At 41.0% G+C, this 22697-nt stretch overlaps 1 protein-coding gene across 3 annotated transcripts in view; it reads left to right on the top strand.

Moving 5' to 3' along the window:
* Window positions 1-20761, top strand: part of LOC102691942 (desmoplakin-A) — a 29560-nt gene extending 8799 nt beyond the window's left edge. Inside the window, exons 7-24 of one of the 3 annotated variants that reach the window (XM_069190904.1) lie at window positions 315-482; window positions 663-767; window positions 1483-1578; window positions 1861-1986; window positions 2277-2429; window positions 2527-2681; window positions 3416-3542; window positions 3905-4091; window positions 5415-5680; window positions 6316-6494; window positions 7003-7141; window positions 7430-7623; window positions 7916-8078; window positions 8901-8984; window positions 9690-9797; window positions 10054-10152; window positions 13457-15274; window positions 16560-20761. In XM_069190904.1, the coding sequence (XP_069047005.1) occupies window positions 315-482; window positions 663-767; window positions 1483-1578; window positions 1861-1986; window positions 2277-2429; window positions 2527-2681; window positions 3416-3542; window positions 3905-4091; window positions 5415-5680; window positions 6316-6494; window positions 7003-7141; window positions 7430-7623; window positions 7916-8078; window positions 8901-8984; window positions 9690-9797; window positions 10054-10152; window positions 13457-15274; window positions 16560-19751 (7359 nt within the window). In that variant the 3' untranslated portion in view covers window positions 19752-20761. The remainder of the gene's footprint in view (window positions 1-314; window positions 483-662; window positions 768-1482; window positions 1579-1860; window positions 1987-2276; window positions 2430-2526; window positions 2682-3415; window positions 3543-3904; window positions 4092-5414; window positions 5681-6315; window positions 6495-7002; window positions 7142-7429; window positions 7624-7915; window positions 8079-8900; window positions 8985-9689; window positions 9798-10053; window positions 10153-13456; window positions 15275-16559) is intronic. The other 2 variants (XM_069190905.1, XM_069190906.1) reach the window with 2 other exon arrangements.
* Window positions 20762-22697: the final 1936 nt, after the last annotated feature.

Below are 22697 nucleotides of genomic sequence, written 5' to 3'. Positions count from 1 at the left end.
TCCCAACAAGAACGGTTCATGCTGGAAAACTGAAAAACAGAATAGTATCAGCTTTGACTGGAATAAAAACCTCTATTTTTAATTTTATTTGGATACCATATTTTCCACATAACTTAAGTGTCTGAGCGCAAATAAGGATCCGTTTTTTCTCTTCCGTTCCCCTTTCACTGGAAAGACTTTAGCCAGAGTAATTTAATTATTAAAAACACAATAAAGCGTTTAGAAAATGTCTGCTTGAGGCAGATTAGTAGACGGTACTTTAAAAAGTGTTAAATATATGTGTTTTTAAATGCATGTGCTTTTCCGATTTTCAGAAAATGTGTTTTGAACGAATGAAGCAGCTGAAGGACCTACAAAGCATCATAGAAGAAATATCCAAAGAGATCATGTGGGTGAATGAAAGAGAGGAGGAGGAACTGGTCTTCGACTGGGGTGATAAGAACATCGATAACTACATCCCCAAGAAGCAAGAGGGCTATTCAGTAAGAAACTGTCAGACGTAGCCTTATCATTTGATAAGGTGTAGGGTCTTCTTTCTGCATTGGATATTTAGCCAATAATGATTTACACTTTGATATCTATAATATCACTGTGATCCGATGTGCTTTTGTTTCCGCTGGGTGTATGTGCTTACTCTAAAGACAAGTTTGCTGTTGTTGTAGAAACTTATGAGTGACCTGGAAGAAAAAGAAAAGTACCTCAATAAGCTGAAGCAAAAAGTGGATGGTCTTCTCAAGAATAATCACCCTGCTTTTGACAAGATTGAGGTAAGACAGGACACTACTGTAGGGCCGGTCTTTGCCGGAGAGACTGCATGTGGTGCTCTTTCTGTGGTAGAAACGTCCACCAAGTGTCAGTTAAACACAGCATGTTTGGGTTCATACTGGGTTCGAGGTGCCAAATACGAATCCAAGAGCATTATTATGCTTATTAACATTATAAATGTTCTTAACACTCCCCTTCTCACCTGCTAGTTTTATCAGTTTTATGCTAGTCAGTTGCCACCATTCAACCCTGTTAGCTCTCCTGTTCACTGGCATGTCACCACTGAAGGGGACAGTTTGGAACATGACAGTGTTTGTTTGACTAGAGGGACTAGAACTTGTAGAATCCTTTTGTACTTCTTCAAAATCTGTATCTAAAAGCTTATATTGAAAGCTGAATGCGAGTGGGCAGATATATTTTTTCTAGTTGTCATAGACATTCATTCATAATGTCTTGTGCTTTCATTGACTGAATTGGTTTGCATATCGACAAACGCTATGTCTCCTCAAGAGCAGATAAATCGTATGTATTACAACTTCAGTCCCTTTCCACTTTGGTGTGATTTTTGTTTAAAAAATGTGTCCACTGAACAAGCAGTCTGTAAAAAAACAACTGTTTGCCGGGTTTCCCAATGGTTTGCAAATTGGCGCTGACTGCAGTCCACCTTTCAAACCTTTATGCTTCATTGCTTTTAAAACCTCTTCAATCTATGTTTAGGCATACATGGACACTTTGCAAACACAATGGAGCTGGCTTCTTCAAATAACAAAATGCATTCATGTACACCTGAAGGAAAATGCTGCCTACAGCCAGGTAAGGTGCATTATTCTGTCTTCAAAAAATTAAAGGTACAAGGTCATTCCAACAGATTTAAAGAATTCAAGCAAAAAGAATCTGGGTGTTTTCAATTTTTTCCCATGATTCCTAATGTTGTCTTTGCTGGCTGCTGCAGCTGGAATTACTGTAAATAATAGAGAGACGTCATCTGACATTTACAGACATTCTGATTGTAAAATCATTTCACTCTCTGGGTTTTGACAAAAAAGACTGTATGTATTGAAGGACATTTCCTCCACTGTTCTCCGTCCCTTATAGTTCTTCAAGGAAGCCACTGAAACCTACAGCAAGCTGCAGAAGCAACACGAAAGTATCCGCAAGAACTTTGCTTGTGACAAGAGCACACCTCTGGAAAGACTGCTGGAGTTTGTTACTAACCTGGAGGTACGGCATTCAGATTAACAGCGGGAGGAACAGCTCACGGGGAATATTCCATGAAGTCCTGTGGGATTAGTTTGTATTACCTAGACACTGTTTCTTTAGTTAAGCTATATATCTCTGGAAATTTCCTAGAAAATGAATACTCCCTACCGATATTTCCATGCACTTATAGCGTGAAGGCAAGCACAACTCCTTAAAATGTTTTGGCTTGCTTGTAATAAAAAAAGTAAGTGTGGGATTTTGGAAAATGTCTCACTTGTGGGGGGGGGGATATTTTTCTCCCACCCAAACAGAAAGAGAAAGAGCGGATCATGGAGAACAGGAGGCAGGTGCAGCACCTGATGAGCAAGGCCAAGACCATCGTGCAGCTGAAGCCGCGGAACCCGGAGGAGAAGAGCAGCAGCACCGTGATCGTGCAGGCCCTGACCGACTTCAAGCAGGACCAGGTAGGTCCGCTGGCGCCGTGGCGGGGCTGGGGCCCGGGGCCCGGGGCTGGCTCTGATCGGGCGGCCGGGCCCTCATCTGCTGTCTTTGTCCATCCAGAAAGTAATCCTGAAGGGCAACGAGGGCATCCTGAAAGACAACTCCCAGCGCAGCAAGTGGCAGGTGACCGGCCCGGGGGGGCTGGACATGCTGATTCCTTCAGTCTGTCTCCTCATCCCGCCCCCCAATCCTCTCAGCATCAGCCTTGCTGCCAAGTACGTTCCCAGAGATCTTCCAGGCTTCCGTACTCTTCCCTCATGAAGTGACAACAATCAGACCTCTCTCTGAAGCTGCTCCAGCCTGTAGCAGGTTATTCTGCTTTACAGACAGTTCCTAGCCATATAAACGCAGTCTAAATGGTTCTGGTGTGTCTCTGTGTGTGCTCTCGGAAGGCCTGGCATCCTGTCCAGATTACAGTGCCAATGTGCCCATTCATTCATTCAGTCCCAGGATTGCATGATTTTGTTTAGTCCTTCTGTATGCTGCATCTTCTAAACTGTGACCAAGCATATACATGACCATAACTATAAAACCTTTAAATGTGCATATTGCATTGAAGTGAAGCTTGTGATAAGAGAGGACAATTTATGCCTCAGTATGACTCCTCTTTATCATTGGAAAAGACACCTGAGTATCACTTTCATTTTGTCAGCAAAGATTCTGGACCAAAAGGCCTGTTCAGTGACAAAAGACATGAGGATACAAGGAAGCATTAAATGTACCATCTTCACCATTGACATTTATCACTGTATTCTGCGTGTTGTATTTAATAATTTATAGCACTGTCTTACATGCTGTAAATCATTAGAAAACCTGTCTTTTTACTTTTAGATATTTCACAGGGCCGCAGAACAAAATACTTTAAAACGTCACAAAGCGAAATGGTTGTCACTAATAGTATGTGAAGATTAAAAAACCTGTTGTGCTGACATTATTTTCCATGTTATAGGAATGAACAATATTATGAGGCTATTATGTCAATCTGGAGCCAGCTGAATATAAACATCAGGAGTTTGGTGTCCTGGCAGTACTGCTTGAAAGACATAAATCACATTAATTCTTTGACCATTACCATGGTAAGTTATACAGCTTGAGCTAAAACATGATCTAGTTTTTAAACATTTTGCAGTTGTTTACAATTGCCTTTGGGGTTCAGTTCCTTGTCTGTTTTTGTTTCATTGAGCCTTTGCAAACATGTAATGTGGTGTTGTACAACCCACAGCTGTGTCTTTTATTTGTCAGTGAAGATTATTCTAGAGGTTGAACATAATGTGCCGTTGGAGAGACATGTGCATGTGTCTTCCAGTTATAAACCTGCTTTAGTGCTGGTCACAGGATCTCCAGCAGTTAAGCCAAGCTGATGATCCTAACATGGGTGTTTATTGACAGGTCCTGGAATGAGGATCCAGAAATTTATTTTTTCTTCTTTGTCTTTCAGCTTGCGAAGATGCGTCCAGAAGAATACCGCAGCATTATCAAGAGCTTAGAAATGCGTTACCAAGAGTTCCTGAGGCAGTCTCATGGATCGGAAATGTTTGGTGAAGAAGATAAGAAGAAGATTGAGTCAGAATACAGTGGAGCACAAGACCACTACAACACTCTTGTTGTAAAACTGCCAGAGTACGGTAAGCAATTTCTTGACCTTCTGCTGTGCTTTTCACTGAAAATAACAGCGCTGTCGTGCTTTTAGTGCACCATAAAATCAGCCTTTTATTAAAACTCTCTCAATGGAGCACAACGTAGCATATTAGGAATCATGGGATCAGAAGTCCAGCATTTGAATTGCAGTAATAGCATGTAATTATCTTTTCAGAACACGCTTCATGGTCTTCAATCTTTTTTTGCTTTTGCTTTTCTTGAACCACCTGATTCATCAGATGTTGCTGTATTACTCTGCTACACTGTTGGTATAAAATTAATTTTCTCTGTGTGGTCACAACAGCAAAGAATGGAGGGTATAGAGCAGGGGTGGCCAAACTTTTTTGTCCCAAGGGCCACATAAAATTTGGAAACTGTATCAGGCTGCTGTTACAGATAACCTATGCCCTATATAAGTTAAGAATCCAACAGAGGCTTATTAGTTCAAGGTTAACGATAACCTGAGAGAAAAAAAATCATTTTAAATATAAAAAAATAAAAATTGAACAAAACTTGACTATCAACTCACAAGCCAAATCTTCACCGATTACCTCGACCCAACGGGTAACTGTTCTGCGTGATGAACTTATTTTCTCAAATTTGTTCTTGCTCTCCGGACAAAGAATATCTACGGTTTCTTTCATACGCTCCTTCAAAAGCTCCTCTTCTTGCTTTGTTTAGCAATTTTATCTGCAAGCAGGTAGCTAGCTTCTGTGCTGGCCTCTTGGATAGTAGAATGGTGGAAAAACACATCTTGCTGAGCCTGTAAACCAGCGGCTAGTTTGGAAGCTCTGTTAGCCCACTCCTCGCATGACAGATCGCTAGCATAGTTAGCATTTTGGTAGAAAAATACCAACTGAGATTGTATTTGAATACTGCGACACTTTCCTTACAAATTAAACATATAGCTTTTGTTCCAACCTCTGTGCAAAAGTATTTTGCAGTTCATTCTTTGTTGAACACTCTGCATTCGCTGTCAACTTTCTGCTCCTTCAATCCGCTCATTTTGGTGCAGGGTCCCGCGCCGCTGTACGATGGACGGGCTCTTAACTGGTGAATCAAATCAGTAAAAGCAGGGGTTCCCAAAATTTTGGGATCCGTCCCTCCCTTGGCCTGTCAAATTTCCCACATGCCTCCCCTGTGTCAAAAATAAGCTCTATGGCAGTGCGATATTTTACAAAAGATTGTGAATTTGAAAAGGAAATGATGGGTCAAAATAAAAACAGAGTTGATCCAATCTCACAACAGCGGTGAATGGAGGGTATAGAGTATGCAGACATAATCCTCGTTGTTTGCGGTGTCTCTTGTAGTCGCAGGGTCACGGAGCGAGGTGATCATCAACGACGCCAAAGCACCAGTGGTCAGTCATCAACCAACCCCCCCTCCACCTCCTGCCCCGTCTCCGGTCTTGACTGCCCCGTCTCCCGTCAGCTCTTCCAGTCAGAGCCTGTTGATCGCGCTGCACGCTCTGCGCCAGAGGCTTGACAAGTGTGCGGCCAACATGACTTCTCACATTTACATCTCCCTGCAAGAGGACTCGGTCAGCGACTGCACCGCCAGAATCTCCCAGCTGGAGGTACGGCTCTGCATCAGAGCGCTAAGACCCGTTCAGTCTGCGTCTCGGTCTCGCTGCCCACAGAAGCCTGACTGCTGAAAATGTTCTACTGTATGAATTGGCGAAACGATAACCGAAATGTTGAATGTTGTGCAATAAGATCATAGTAAAATTTAAACGTTAAAACTCCTGATCATTAAACAGTGAGAGGGGATATACAAAGTACAGAGTTTTGACCGTAGGTTTAACACATTTTAGACAATGTAAAAATGAGGACTTAAAGCTACCTTTAAAAATGTATGGGCAAGAATATAGTAAATTCATATTTTAGGAAGCCCTTTGCCTACAAATGTTTCTGTTTAATGGTATTACAGACATAATTTGTGTGATACATTTTCTGCATAAGAAGCATTATATTTCTGTAAGATGTGAAAGAGACAAAAAACAATGGACATTATTTCATTTTGTAGGAATTGAAAATGTCTCATTCCACTTAAATCGAAGCTGTGCTTAAACAGCACTCCAAAAATTATTAAAATGATGAGTGTGAACATTTGTGTTTTCATAAAAAAAATCCCTCGAGCTTCTTTTTACTTGTCATTTGGAATTGTTTTCTCAAAATACTAAGTTCTTTAATGGAAATATTGTAATTTAAGGCTGTGCAAGGTGAAGTAGACTCCATTTATGATGCCTACATCAAACTGAAAGAGACAATTCTGAGGCAGCTTCAGGGATTGAATGACCCAGACAAGGAGAAGTTTCTTCAGGCAGAACTTGCATTTATAAACCAGAAACTTGGTGGCATGAGAAGCTTTTCTTCTTCCTATTTGGAAAGGTAAGATTCAAAAGTGTTGTGTTATTTTGGTTTGAGCAGAGATGTTTTTGAGAAACAAAATAGGCAAAAGGATTTTTGAGCACTGAACTTCATCTGCTTAACAGAAAGAGAAAACCGGTACTATTAATAATGTACTACGTCCTAGGCCGTAGGTACTGCTATAATCACATCTCCCTAGTTTAGAAACTGTATTTAGGAGGAAGTAAATTTCAAATGTGTGAGCACAGAAATGATTCTTTTGAGCTAATTTTCAGGTTGAAACATGTGCCCTCTAGTGACTACAACTTGGAACTGCTCCTGTAAAATCTATGCACATCCTTCACTCCTCATTTTGCTCTTTTCAAGAGCATGGGCACTTCTTCCATTTTTTGTTCTAAAATGTAGCGGCTTCCAAGAGAACAGAACCTGTTTAGAAGCAAATTAACTGTTTCTGTTTGCCAAGCAGGAGATCTTTGTTTTTCAGTTGTCAGTTTCCTTGTGTGAGTAATTTGTTTTTCTGTCTCTGCAGGCTGAAAGCACTTCGAGCTCTGCTTCAGAGCATCCTGCAGGCCGAAGACATCATCAAAGTGCATGAGGCCAGACTCACTGAAAAGGAAACCACTTCTCTTGACCCCAATGAAATAGAAGGCTACAGAGCAGCTCTGAAGGTCAGTAACTTGTTCTTGAGGGTGATTACACCAACTTGTTTGCTTGAAGTAATGTAACAAGATGATATAAATGGGTCTTTTGAATAGATGTTGATAGTTGCATCTGAGCTCTTCGTCATTCAAAACAAAAATGGTTATAAAGGAGATGAATGACTTGGATCAACTTGGAGAGTGTTAGTAATTGCAGATAAAACTTTAAATTGTTGCATGGCGTGATACGAAATTCAGCACTACTCATTTTAACAACGTGCTGTATATAAACTGCATATGTCGCCTTTTCTCCCTTAGCAAATGAAATTAGATCTGGAGGCCAGAAAGGACCTTATCAAAAATATGGAAGTGCACCTGCATAACGCGGTGCATTGGAACAGCCAGATCGATGATTCGTTCAACAAGTGTGATTTGGATCTGTCAAAGTATGCGGAGGTGGTGGGGCAGATGTCTGACCGCTGGCGCAGGATCCAGGCCCAGATTGACAGCAGGCAAGATTTACAATCTTCAACTTTCTGTGAATTACTAACTTTGTAGGACTAAACTGTGGCGCTGCAACACTTGGCATCGGCTGATGCCATGCAGTATGTTTCTCCAATTTATTTTCCAAATAAAGACAGGTGCCAAAACAAAGATGTTTGTTTTCTCCTTGGAGTGCACTTGAAACCAGAACTAAAGGCTTTATGAGTACATTTTTCTGATATTGCAGTAACAGTGCAAGAGCTCTTTCAGAACCTTTTATTTAAAAAAAAAAATATGAGCTAAAAAGTTCTTGCTTTTCAGACTTTGGGATTTGGAGAAGCATTTGCAGCAGCTTAAGCACTTCACACAGACCAGCACAGTGCTCAGAAAGTGGATTGATGAAGCAAAGCAACGCCAAGACACGCTCCAGTCTGGCAAATTTGAAGATACCAAAGTAATTATGGACTATCTGAATCAGCAAAAGGTACTTTATTTAATATTCAAATGCAGTTTTTTCCTTTGTTGAATTTTATTTTTTAAATGTTTGAATGTAGAATTAATAAACCAAAAAAATGGTAACTGCTGGTAAGGATTTATATGAAACATTAGTATAACATCTGCAATCAAAGGACATAAACAGAGTCAATATACAGTTAATCATATTATGCCAGAGGAGCCCTTCTCTGGTCCCTGAGGTCCACCGTCCAGCATCATTTAGAGGTCTCTTTAATCATAGGCCATGTTGCTCCGTCCCCCCAAACTAATGTGAACGTTGTCTGCTAACAATGAAAACCTTAAGCATTGTGGTGTAAGCAAAAAGAGAAATAAACTAAGGCTTGTTATGCCCCCAGAAGAGCAATCCACATATATTATGCTCCTTCTTGATTAAATGTCATGCATCCTGGCCTGTCTTCCACTTCATTTTCCTGTGCACCAGACTTCCCCGGTATGCTGTGTGTGCTTTCAAAATATTCTTTTGTGCCTTTTGCTCACCCAGACCGTAGTCAAATTTTGAGACCAGAGTGTTTAAGCTCAGAGCGTTTACCTCAGCCCGGGAGGTCACTGCTGCCATTTATGTGTTCACACATTGTGCCTGTTGGCTGCTGTATGTTGCAGGGCAGTCGTCATTCCAGGGTGTCAGACTCCACAGTGTCTTCTTACTTGGGGAGGAAGCTGGGGAGTCACATGTTTATCAGGCCTTCGTCATCTCAAATCTTTCCGGGGAGGAAATAATTTTTTCTGTACCTTTTGTAATCACTGTGATGCTTTAATGTTTTTTTTTTCATCTTTGTTTTTTAACGGGCAGATGCTACATGCTGAAATAAAAGGAAAGAGGGACAAAGTGGAAGATGTTCAGAAGAACGCGGAGCTATGCTCAAATTCAGTGAAGGTAAATGCTGTTCTGTTGTATCCTGCTGAAATATAGTACGTTCTATATAATAATAATAATGTTTCTTTATTAGCCCTATACAATTTCTTGCATTAGGAATTCGTCTTTTCGCATACCCCAGCTTTTTCTCCAAGGAGACACAGACACACAGACAGGGAGAGAAGCTTGGGGTCAGAGCGCAGGGTCAGCCATTGTACAGCGCCCCTGGAGCAGTTGGGGTGAAGGGCCTTGCTCAGGGGCCCAACGGAGTAGGATTCCTCTGCCGGCCGCGGGATTTGAACCGGCAACCTTCCAGTCACAGACGCAGATCCTTAGCCACAGAGCCACCACTCCGCCCATAACAGAACTATTTCCATTAAAAGAGCTGTCAGGAACACCATCTTGTTAATACTGTAGCTGACGTGTTAACTTGGCCACATGGCTGAATGTCTGCGGTACATTCCTGCATCACAGTTGCTGCAGACATGCACAAGGAGAAGTGACTGCACTGCTTGGAAAGTGGGGGGACAAAAGCCGAAATGGTGATGACTGATAAGGAGAAAGGAAACTTAATACTTATCATAGAGTTTGTATTAAGGGACAATAGAGATACTGCATAAAAAATACAGGGATGTGCTCAAGTGACATTTTGGTCAGTTTTTTAGAAACAGTCACATTACTTGGAGTGGCTTGTGTCTTGAAGTGTGGTGTTCTTTCATTTTCCAGGATTATGAGCTCCAACTTGCTTCATACAGCGCAGGGCTGGAGACGCTGCTGAACATACCCATTAAAAGGACTATGGTGCAGTCCCCTTCCACTGTCATACTGCAAGAGGTAGCACATTGCATGCCTTCCTCTGTGTCTTTCATTTGCTTTCCACAGATTGACTGTCTTTTGTTCCTATTGTTAAAAAATAGAATTTAAATTTTAATAATAAAGTAAAGCAAATAAGGTACCATATAAGGTAGGGAGAGGATTCTTTAATTTTCCAAAGCTTAAAGTGACAGTTGTACGGCCTTACTGTATTTTTTTGTTTCTGAATATAACATGATTAATTTTCTCATTTAAAATAAACCATTTTGTCTTTCAGTCAGCAGATCTGCAGTCTCGTTACATCGAACTCCTCACAAGGTCCAGTGACTATTACAAGTTCCTGGGGGAAATGCTAAGAAACCTGGAAGAAATAAAGGTATGATATGGAGAAACCTATAGTAAATAGCTTAATTGACGACACTTATGTGTATAAGTGCATACATACATATATAGTATAACTGTGTGAAAATTATAGGAATAGCTTATGTATATACCTGATGTATTTTATCATAAAATAACTTAAGCATCAGATTTGATAAAACATATAAAATCTGAAACTTTACTACAGAGATTAAATGCACTGCAGTAGAAAAAATACTTACCAAGGAAAAGGAATTAACCCTATATTGCCAATAGTAAATTATATTTTTATAAATGACATGTTGCCCAAAAATAAAAATTACAAGGAAATTGACCATCAGATTTGCTGCATTCTGTCAGCTGTGGTCTATATCATTTTGTGTTGATCTTTAAACTTCCATGAGCATAGTCAAAAGGTTTTGTGTCTGCTTAGATCAGGAAGAAATGTGATGTGAAATGGAACTAAAACAGAGTTTTCTAGTTTTCTGGAGCAGTGCTTCTGAACCCAGAATTAGGAGCATCCCCATTTGTGTTCAAATAGAACTCTGAATTATACCCTCTGACTGGGGTTTGTAGCCCTGGTCTCTTTGAGATGCAATCCAGTACCTTTTGTTAGCCACTCAAGGTTGCCTGTTTTAAAAGACTTGGAACACTTGTAAGCCATTGATTTAGGGAAATAATTTGTTCAAACATTTGTCCTTCAGGGCTGAAAGGTATTCAGATTTGTGGTGTATTTTGAAAAGGGATTGTAGCAGTTTTCTTGCAGCTTCTCCTTCTCTGTCACTGATGCTCACTGTGCTGGTGCCCTTTTCACAGTGAACATGAACTGTGTTATTTCTTAGGGTGGTCTTTCAGAGCTTTGCTTTTGCTCTCTGCCAGATTTTGCATCATGTCTCCGCGTTCCCAACATTACAACTTTTGTAAATAAATGACATTTCTTCATATGTCTGTATGTAAGCTCTGGCAAAAGTATTGGACAAGTAGACATACATGTTTTTTAACACATTGTTGTTGAAATACACATTTGATGGTGGTAAATGGGTGAGAAGTCTTGTGAATAATTGGCAAGGGGTATTTATAGAGGTCTTCACTTGTGCACTGTACAGTTATGTAACTTTAATAGCTTACCTTTTGAGATGAACGTTTTCTCTCTAATTAGAGCTGTAGGAACAGGAGAACCATTTCAGTCAAGTTGCTCAATTTTGTTACTGTGATGCCATGGTTGTCTGAAGCAGAAAAGATTTTGCGGGTACCTACGGAGAAGAACGCACGTTTTGCATGTTCCAAGACTTTTTGGAAATCCTGACAACCCCCTAGAATCGCAGATGACTTGAAGTGAAGTGGGCAGCTGAGAATGACATCATCTGCCCAGAACTGATTCATCAGAATGAATCTTCAAAATAGCACAGCCTTCACTGTTTGACATCACATGACTTGTTGCGTCAACAAACCGGAACCACTGATCCACACACCCCTGTGCAGCTGTTTTGGGGAAGTGGTCAGGACTTGTTACTGGAAGGTTGTGGGGTTAAATCCCAGGAGAGATTGTTGTACAAGGCACTTCATGGGTAGTATCTCTATTGATTAGTCCTGTTGGTGACAAATCTGAATCAGCATAATAAATTTACCGTTATATTGGCACAAGAAAACATTGACGCCCCTGGCTGAGACTTAAACTAATTTTCTTCATGTATGAAAAGGTGATGAGTGATGTTTCTTTTGATGCTGATTTAAATTCCGCTCCGTAGGTGCTCTCAAAATATTAATTTAAATACTATTAAACTTGAATACAGCAGACATCTCTGTTGGGTGTGCACTTTCTTTTGCTGTACAAAATGAATTTGCAGACTAGTTTTATGTAATCATAGACACCCAGGCCGTAAAGTAATTTTCATTCTGAAACCATTTGCGCCACTGGTGCAGAATATGAATTTATTAATATTTGAGTTTGTGTTTCTGATCATTATTTATGGCATTGAATCCCATCCATGGCAGAATCTCAATAAAATAATCCTGGTGAATTTATTGGGATGGTGTTTGAAAGAATGAGTCAAGTACTACAGTTATCATGCACTCTATATTATTAATATCTAGTAAAGCTGTAGATTAGGTCTCCTTTCTGTTCATTACTGTGGTCTTTATTGTTCTATACTCAATAATCTGTATTCAATAAGACTTAATCGGAGTACATATAATACATGATTGTAATAGCAATATGACACATCAGAATACAACAAAGAAACTCTTGGCAATATAGTGTTTATTTGCTTTTTGCATGCATATGGCTAAAAATTGTTACTAGGATGTAAGGAAAAAAATATGAAATATGTTGTTGTATGCTGCAGTCACATTTTAAATGTTTTTATTTAAAAAAACATGAATGGCTGTTTGAATTAATGTTCACAAATTCTGAACAATTTTGGTTCTTCCATAAACCCCTTTAATTTGGCTGCTTTTTGGCTCTGGTGTTTGTTTCACTCCTGGTCCTGAAGTGTGTTCTTTTAAAAATTGGATTAGCAAAGCCTTATTGTACCCTATTGTCACATCACAATCTACAGGATCACTGTATTGTGCTAGAACTGTTTGTTTGAAATAGGCCAGATAATTTTTTTAAAACTTTTTACACATATTTTAGAAGAGTAGTGATTTATTTATCTAGGATTATATTATTTGTTGATGAACAGATTATCAATACTTTTTATACTATACTATTTATAATCTATTTGTAAACTAGCAGATTAATCAGACCAGTACACAAGTTACGGTTCTAGCCAAATTAAATTTATCTATATATCCTCTGTGCATAGCAACCGGTTTCTATAACATCACATCAAAATTGCTTCAGTTTACTTTGAAGTCATAGTTCTAAGAGGGTGTTGCTGCATTCCCTTTGTATCTGGATTCATCCGATTGTGTATCCTTGAATACAGTGCTTAACATCTTAAACGAACAATAACTTAAGTTTAAAATCCAAGACATTGTATTTTAGAGAGTTTAGGGATGAAACCGGAGAAACAGCTGGATATCTGGTCCATAAAATTCCATTAGTTTACAAAAGCACTACACATGAAAAATTGATGCTTACTTGTGATTTTGTTGCTCCATAGTAATACCAGTAGGAGGAAAGTGTAGTCTATAACCAAATTGGGATTTTGTTTGTGTGGTAATTGGCAACAAAATATTACTGCATGCATTGGAGAATCAAAATTTGTCAAAGAGCAAGTAAAATTAAAGGGGTTTACAATGATTAAATGTTTTTTTGGGGTATGCCAACATGCATAGTAACAACTTACAAGAAGCCTCAATTTTTAATTATTCAGATAAGGAACACCAAGATTGAACTTTTGGAAGAGGAGCTGAAACGGAGGAAAGATGACAGCAGTGACCAATCCCAAAAGAATAAAGCTCTGGAAGATGTCCTAGCCAAATACCGACTGGAGCTGAATGAACATAAGGAAAGATTATCGTCCATGGAGACTGTCAAAATGACACAGGCAATGGAGTACAGCGCTGCAAAGCAGAACCTGGACAGCACTTTCACCCAAGTTAAAGACCTGTCCGAGCAGGTGACCAGGCTAACCTATCAGATTGAGGAAGAAAAGAGGAAGAGGAAACTGGCTGAGGAGCGGTATTCCAGTCAACAGCAAGAATTTGATCTCGTCATCAAAAAGAGGCAGAAAGAGCTGGACGACGTCAGCTGGGAAAAGATAGACATCGAAAAGACAATCAAGGACAAGGAGCGAGAGATCGAACGGCTGAAAATGCAACTGGAGGACGAGGGAGCTCGAAAGCGTGAATTCGAAGCCGAGCTTTCAAAGGTAAGGAACCAACACAATCAGGAAATAATTAACCTTAAAAAAACGTACGAGTCAGAAATCCATGTCACAAAGACAAGTGTCCAAAAGATAAGCATGCAGAGAGAGGAGGACTCGACAGCACTGAAGTTACAGCTCGAAAGAGTTATGTCAGAAAAGAGGGACTTGGAAGATGAGGTGAGGAGATTGAGGACTTCAATCAGTCAAACGGAGGCGATGTGGAAGAAAGCTGAAGAAACAGTGCACCAGCAGAAGGCATCTGGCACTGAAGAGTACAGAAAGCGAAGGGAGGTCGAGATTGAGTTACAGACCATCATCAGGCAGCGGAGTGAAGAAGGCCAGAGGCACAAAGAGGCCCTAGAGGATGCATCCAAAGCAATCCAGGACAAAAGCAAGCAAATCAGTGAGCTCAGGCAGAACCTGGAAGAGGAAGCACGAAAAAGAAAAGCCCTGGAAACAGAAAACACTTCTCTCAGACAAACTCAGATCAGTCTGCAGAAAAAACACGAGTCTTCTACGGAGGTCATAAACAGGCTGAAGTCAACAGAGCAGGAGATCAGTGTGGTCAAAATAGAACTGGAAAGGCAGACGAGGGACAAGAAGAAAGCAGAACAAGAAGTTGTCAGACTCCAGAACAGGATTAAAGACTTTCAGGAGATGGTTGACAGGCTGGAAGTTGAAGTGGATGATCAGAAGAGGGTAGCAAGGGAAGAGTCTGCAAAGAGAATAGGTTTAGAAGCAGAAGTAGCTAAGATGAGCCAGTCCTGCAAAGGACATCTGAATACAATCAAAGAACTCAGAGAGCAGCAGGAGCACATTTCCATAATAAGTAAAACATCTCAACAAGAACTGCAAAGCCAGCAAGACTCCCTAAACCAGAGCCTGAAAGAGCATAAACTTGTTACTGATAAGCTGAATGCTGACCTGAAAACCCTGCAGAACAAACTCCTTCAGGAGCAGGCAAACGTCAAAGAAGCAAATCTCAGAAACGAGCAGCTGTACAGAACCATTGAGGAAAAGAGTAAGATTATCAATGAGAACAAGTCTGAAATAGAGAGGCTGCAAAACCTCACTGAGAACCTGACCAAAGAGCGTCTGAGGTTAGAGGAAGAGTCGAGGTGGCTGAAGCAGGAGAGGGACGAGCTGAAAAAGAGCAAAGACGATGGTGAAAGCGAAACCCTTTCTCAGATCTCGTTCCTGCAACGTCAGCTGCAAGACAGCACCAAACGATCACTCGAGCATCAGACACTTGTTAATGAGTTGTCCAAGGAAAGGGAAAAGTTGAAACTGGAAATTGAAAAATTCCAAAAACAAACAACTGAGGTACTCCTATAACTATTTTCTCATTTAAAAAGTCTTTAACTTGTCATCGGATTTTTTTGTTATCCATGCAAAAAGCTAGTTTCCATGTTTTGGATTTTGGGTTTGCATGCATGGCTCTACTTTGCTTTCCTTTTTTGATTTACCTATTACAGCAGCTAGTATCTGATGTTTGTTTATCACTGTGAGCTTCATCGATTTTTTTCAGCAAATACATTAAATTCATCTCCATTCCTGTGTGATTACAAGCTTTGGAAGATTAGACTGCCTAAAAAATGAAAACTAGTTATACACAATAAATATGAATGATCCAGTGTAATGTATTTAATGAGTTAGTGTATTAATCCGTTATAAGAAGCAGTGTATGTGAAATTAACTACAGAATCCCTGAACATCCCAAAAACTCATAAGCATATTCTGTTCATTCTCTTCTTCAAACAAATCATGCTTCAGCAATACTTATCTATAATTTATTATATTTCCACCTAATATGCCTGATCTGATTTAGACACTTTTGGAACCATTGATAAATTTAGTTTAGGAAAAGCAAGTATCAAAATGAATGATTTTTTTTAAATGAGGAGAGTGGATGGCATTTGTAGAAAAGTGGTAAATGTAGTGAATGTCCTCATATAGTTCACCGATTTTATGATGATTGTTATAATGCTTTTTTGAAAAACATGGAAAAGAAGTCTGTGATGGAATACTTGGCTTTGATGCTTTAGGCTTTTGTACATGTGTATAGTTTGTTTATTGAATATACATTTTCAATAGAACAACAGCTTACCACAAGAGTGATTCTCTGAATACGACCTTTTCAGGCTGTTTCATTATCATTTTCCATAGTAGTAGGCAAAGGCAGTGGTGGCCAGTTCCATTTCTAGAGAGCTGTAGGGTCTGTACGAATTTCAGAGGTCTCTGCTCTAATAAATGTACTCATCAAGCTCATGTTTAACTTACTCGGACCAGTCGGAACGCTTTTCAGAGGTCTTCAACTGTTGATTATTTTTTTTAAAGAGACTTAGAAAACCTATTGGATTCCTACCTTTTTCGGACTAAAGTTGTGCTCTTTCCCTGAAGAGCTCTTTAAGTGCTTTATCTGGTAATGACATTCCCTAAAATGTGTATAGAAAAGACAAGTACGTAAAAGAGGGACAACATGTTGTATTCTGATGATTACAAGATCTGTACATCTTGTCAGGTATTCCTAAATCATATTCTACAGTTTCACGAGGTACATTGCTAAAGTACACTGCTTTTCTTATTACCTTGTTTTCTTGTTTTGCAGACCTCCTCCTTGGTTCATGCATCTCAGACTCAGTACAATGAGCTTTTGCAGGAGAAGGACAGTCTTATACTGAAGATCAAGCTACTGGAGCAGGACAAAGCTAGAATGCAGAAATATGAAGACGAACTCAGCCGCATCAGGGTTTCCCTCGAATCTGAAATTCGCATGAAGCAACGCCTTCAAGATGAAAATCAGCAGATTCGGAATGATTTCAATTACTGGAAAAGCCAGTATGAGCTGAAAGAGGACTTAGCCAGGAAGGGTGAGACAGAGAAAGATAAGCTTGAGAGAGAGAGAAACTCGCTGAAAAACGAAGTTGAAAGGCTTGTAGCGGAATTAAAACTGATGGAGGAAAGATATAAAAATCGTTTGAAAAGCACGGAAAGGGAAATGTCAGAGTTGGAATCCACAAAAGAAAGCATGGAGAGGGAGCTTAGAAAACTCAACCAGCGTCCCTACGCTTACAGCAAAGAAACCCAGACGGACACGAACGTGGTCACGGTAGATTCTTCCAAACTTGTGTTTGACGGGTTGCGTAGAAAGGTCACGGCTAATCAGTTGTACGATTGTGGGATTATTGATAAGCTTACTCTGGATAAGCTTCTCAAGGGACAGAAGACAGTAGATGAAGTGGCCCTAGACATCCAGCTCAATTTAAAAGGAACAGGGGTCATAGCGGGCGTGGTGGCCGAATCGCAGGGGAAGCTGTCCATCACGGACGCCAAGAAGAAGAACTTGATCTCTCCGGAAAGTGCTGTGATGCTATTAGAAGCGCAAGCAGCCACGGGGCACGTTATCGATCCCAAAACAAGCGAAAGGCTTCCAGTGGATGTTGCCTGTACCAGGGGCCTAGTAGATGGAAAGGATAGAGACGCGCTGCTCACAGCCGAAGCGGCTAGCGCTGGCTTCAAGGATCCGTACACGGGCAAGCTTCTGTCCGTCGGTCAAGCAATGAAAAAGGGACAGGTCGACAGAACAACGGCAATCCGTTTGTTGGAGGCGCAGGAGTCTGCCGGAGGTATAGTCGATCCTGTCCTCAGCGTGTTCCTTCCGAAAGATGCGGCCCTTGATCGGGGGTTAATTGATGAGGATCTCTACAGATCTCTCAATAAGAAACCAACCAGTTACATAGACCCTGCAACGAAGGAAAATGTCAGTTACATTCAGTTGAAAAAATTGAGCAAAGCCGAGCCTCACACTGGTTTGCTGCTCCTTCACTTGAAGCCTCAGCAAGACATGACCGTTTCAGGACTCAGAGGAGAAGTTCCCATTAAAGAGCTGGTAGATTCAAACCTTTTACAGAAGTCGGATGCAGAAAAATTGGCTGCAGGACAACTCTCCAAACAAGATATTGAAGACAAACTAAAGTCTTACTTGCGTGGCTCAAGCTGTATTGCTGGAATTTATGATGAAGCCAATGACAGAACACTCTCCATCTATCAAGCAATGAAAGAAGGGCTGCTTAGACCTGGCACCACTCTGGAACTTCTGGAAGCCCAAGCAGCATCAGGGTTCATGGTGGATCCTGTTAATAATGTTTGCTTGACAGTGGAAGAGGCTTATAAGAGATGCATAATTGGCAGAGAGTTTAAGGACAAACTCATGGCTGCTGAAAGGGCTGTCACCGGATACAAAGACCCATCAACGGGGAAAATCATTTCATTGTTTCAAGCCATAGAAAAGGAACTAATTGAGAAAGGACATGGCATCAGGTTGCTGGAAGCTCAGATTGCAAGTGGTGGTATAATTGACCCCGAACACAGTCACCGCATAGACGTTGATGTTGCCTACAAACGTGGGTATTTCGATAAAGAAATGAACGATATCTTGTCTTATGAAGGGGATGACACCAAAGGTTTCTTTGACCCAAACACTGAAGAAAATCTAACATATCTGCAGCTTAAAGACCGGTGCATTAAGGATAAACAGACTGGTCTCACCCTACTTCCACTGAGAGATAAGAAGAAACAACAGCAGTTGACTCAGAAGAACACCCTGCGCAAGCGCAGAGTGGTGATTGTTGATCCTGACACTGACAAGGAAATGACAGTACGTGAAGCTTTTCACCGGAACCTGATTGACTATGACACATTCTTGGAGCTCTCCGAGCAGGAATGCGAGTGGGAAGAGATAACTATCACTTCATCCGACGGCACGTCAAGAGTAGTAATTGTTGATCGGAAAACCGGCCAGCAGTACGACATTCAGGATTCTGTAGATAAGGGTGTCATTGACAAATCGGCATTGGAGAAATATCGCTCGGGGTCCCTGACCCTTACGCAGTTTGCAGACATGTTGACCACCAAGAGCACCGGGGAAGTCTTGGTCAGTTCTTCTAGTCTTGAATTTACCAGCAGGAGCCCCACATTACTTAAACCTGGGTCACCAGCTACCCCAAGAAAACTTTGGTCTGGCGTCTCGATAAGTCTTTCGCCCCCCTCCGATCTGTTAGAAGATCAAAGTCCGATCGCAGCTATATTTGACACCGAAACCATCGAAAAAATAACCATAACCGAAGCGGTACGACGGGGGCTTGTGGACTCTATCACGGGGCAGCGGCTGTTGGAGGCTCAGGCCTGTACTGGAGGCATCATAAATCCCTCAAATGGTCTTCGGCTCACGTTGGATGATGCGGTAAGACAGGGCATCATTGACCAGGACATGGCTGTGAGGCTGAAGCCAGCTTATAAAGCATTTGTAGGCTTTGAAGATGTGAAAACCAAGCGTCAGATGTCGGCGGCGCAAGCAATTAAGGAGAAGTGGTTACCGTATGAAGCTGGGCAGAGGTTCCTTGAGTATCAGTATGTCACAGGAGGCCTGATGGAACCCGGTACCACTCAAAGGAGAAGTATTGAAGAAGCCATCAGAAAAGGCTGGCTGGATGGAAGAGGAGCTCAGAAACTCCAAGATGCCAAGCGCTATGCCAAGAGTTTGACGTGTCCTAAAACCAAGCTAAAGATTTCATACAAGGAGGCCATGGAAAATTGCATGGTGGAGGAAAACACCGGGATGAAATTGCTGCAAGCGTCCTCCATGTCCTCTGAAGGAATCAGCAGCCCCTACAACGTTTCATCTGCGCCGGGGTCCCGCTCCGGGTCCAGGAGCGGCTCAAGACGAGGCAGCGTAGATATGTCTTCAAACTTTACTTTCAACTACACCTCCTCCACTTTTAGCTCCAGCTCTCTCTCATAATACAATGGGGGGATCTGAGATTTGTTACGTTTCTCAAAACGTAGAGGAGACCAAGTTCAAGTTTTAAAGGGGAGTGGCTGTGGAATAGATATACACAATATTAGGCATTTAGCAGCTGTTTGGTATTTAGCTACAATACTTAGTTATACAGGGCAAGGGATTATTTTTTGCAGCTAGTTTTGTTTCCTTATTTTTCATCTGCCTGGTATATGTTCTGACAGATTTTTTTTTTTTGGTTTTACTCGGTCATGTACTAAAAATATCTGATTTTCTTTATGAACTGTGTGGATTTTTTATTCTTCTCTTCACAATGTCCTCACTAATTCCTTAAGTTTCTTCTTCGTAGAAAAGCCAATAATGAATTTTTGAAAATGATACCCCTGTTCCACAGAAATGTCCAGGGTCTGCAACCTAAAGTGGCTCAACTGTGCGTGTTCGTCTTAGCCGTTTTAATCACAATAAGGTAGCAGATATAAAATTATCGTTTGCACTGTGGAATCTGAAAGGGCTTGCACCACCATGCTGTGGCTCTAGATTTTAGGCTCTCTTTTAAGTGTTCTTCAGCTGTACTTTAGGAATTGTGAGCATTACATCCCAATATTAATTTTGCAATTCATTGCTTACCAATGCATTCATGATGCGTAAGTTGAATTCGGCCGTAATGAGACAGGCACGAAGCTGCATAGAGGTGAGATTTTTCAGTGTATTCTGTTACTGCCTAGAAACAGCAGTCCTGTGACCAGTTCCTTTTGTATTAGTTTTTTTTTTCATTTTGTAAAATGCACAAATGCATTCACGAAACGGCGAAGCAAATAACCATCTGTACTCAACTTTAATTTTTTCCCTCCATTATGGAGACGGAATCAGGTTTTGAAAAACATCTTTGTACTCTTGACGTTTTCCACTGTGATCTGTATGCAAACCCCCCTCCAAAGAATGAAATGCTGCACAAATAAACATGACTAATATCTTTCAATGTGCGCTTGGTAATAAACCTTTTTATAGAATAACTGTTCAGTGTTTTCAGTGTTATTATTTGCGTATATATTCACACATGAAGTGAAGCTGCAAGCAGACATGCTCTCTAGGTGGACATCTGCTTCAGCGCTGCCCTGAACTGTGTCCGCACTGCAGACCTGTCCTTCATTCAACCATTGTACCTCGCGTGTTGGGAAACACTCTTGTTGCTGTGGTGGCGTTTCTTTGAGTTAATTCGATCGGAATGTTTTAAAGCCTGAAAACGTGATTTATAAAATACCGTGAGGAGGAAAACATAATACATCTGATAACATAGCCAAACGATGGGGCGGCGAGTCCCGACATTTAGCTGCTGCAAACTATATTTGGGGCTCATGAGTGCTTTCCTACAGATGGGACCAGCCAAGAGGGAGCGACTGGAGCTGGTAACTAGGATAAGAGGAATAGCATGTGAATGAACTGCACTTATGAGCCCCTGTTACAGTGCAAATGTTTCTCACATGCGAGGGCTATGACCCCACTAACAGCCAAATCACCCCCTGGCCTTTACCAGTCATGGCCTCCTATTAATCCCCATCGATGAACTGGCTTCATCACTCTGCTCTCCTCCCCCGTGAGAGCTGGTGTGTGCTGAAATGGACCGTGTCCACTATGGCTGGCTGCCATCCCATCCTCCAGGTGGGGCTGCACACTGGTGGTGGTGGCGGAGGGGAGTCCCCATTACCTGTAAAGCACTTTGAGTGGAGAGTCCAGAAAAGTAAGAATTTATTATTAAATGCCTCGAGAGTCAGAGAGGCCAATAATGGATGCGCAATCATACCAAAAGCAATATTGTAATGGCAATACAGTATTACTCTCTCTCAATTACTAAAGATACTGTTACTCCTCAGTAGTTACTAATGACTTATCTGTTACTAATAATGATGATACTCTTAGAGGGTGTCAGCCTATGAGCTGTGCCACCTACTGAGGAATAATAGCCTTGCACTTCATGCTGCTCTCCAGGATGGAACCGCCGATCGACTCCGCGGAAGGTGAACTGACTCCCTGTAGTGCACCGGGACCCTTTTCGGCATTAAGGGCGAGTCATCTCTTGCGAAAAATTGTGGACTCCGCCCACATCCATTAAATATGAATAAGAAGTTATTCCTTAAATGAAATCTCACAAGCTTCGGCTGCCTCTGACGGACCAGCCAGTGAGAAACAAGTCGAATCTGACGGAAAGTTTCTGGTCCGAAACATTTGATATTTGCAGCGAAATTCAAAGCACTCATATCAGAGGCAACCCATACACGACTCTTTAAAGAGCCAGACCTTGTTAGGAAAGTATGCCTTCTAATGCGGCGAAATTTGATTTTTTTTTCTATTCATGAGAGAGGTGCGGACTATCAGAAAATCTCACCCAGTTCTCATGCCAGGTGTGTGGTCCGTTCCCGAGTGAAACAGGCATAAACAATCTTTCATTTTGCGTTTTTTGATGCACAGTTAATTTACAAAAACCTGTTTTCTTTAAATTGTACCCACTTCTTTAAAAAATTATTATGCGCATTGTTAACAGACAAATGAGAAGTAACAATGGTAATTCTAATGCTGACCTCCACGCACGGTATTGTGCGTATTTTTGATTATTACAACCGGTTCAGATTAAGTTAAACTTTAACTTAAGTATGCATATCTCTGTACACTGCTGACTGTTGCTTGGTACAGTAGCTGATGCTCACATAAGACTGCAGAACGCACATTTAAGACCTATCTTGGATTGGCACTGTAAAAAGAGATAAAAAGTGGAGATTGTTAAACTTCATGTTGTTGTTTGACAGGTGACGTCTTCGTAGATAATATCGAGACGTGCCGCAACACGCGCATTAAGCATTGTTCGTGTGTATATATTTTGTTTCAAGTTTTTTTCTGGCTAGCATCAACATGAAACCCCAACGTATATAGAATCTAAATCGGCGACTTACGCGT

Source organism: Lepisosteus oculatus, chromosome 6 (genome assembly GCF_040954835.1).
Source record: "Lepisosteus oculatus isolate fLepOcu1 chromosome 6, fLepOcu1.hap2, whole genome shotgun sequence".
Taxonomy (NCBI): domain Eukaryota; kingdom Metazoa; phylum Chordata; class Actinopteri; order Semionotiformes; family Lepisosteidae; genus Lepisosteus; species Lepisosteus oculatus.
The sequence above is the reverse complement of the archived record's forward strand: the minus strand, read 5'-3'. Positions and strand labels throughout refer to the sequence as shown.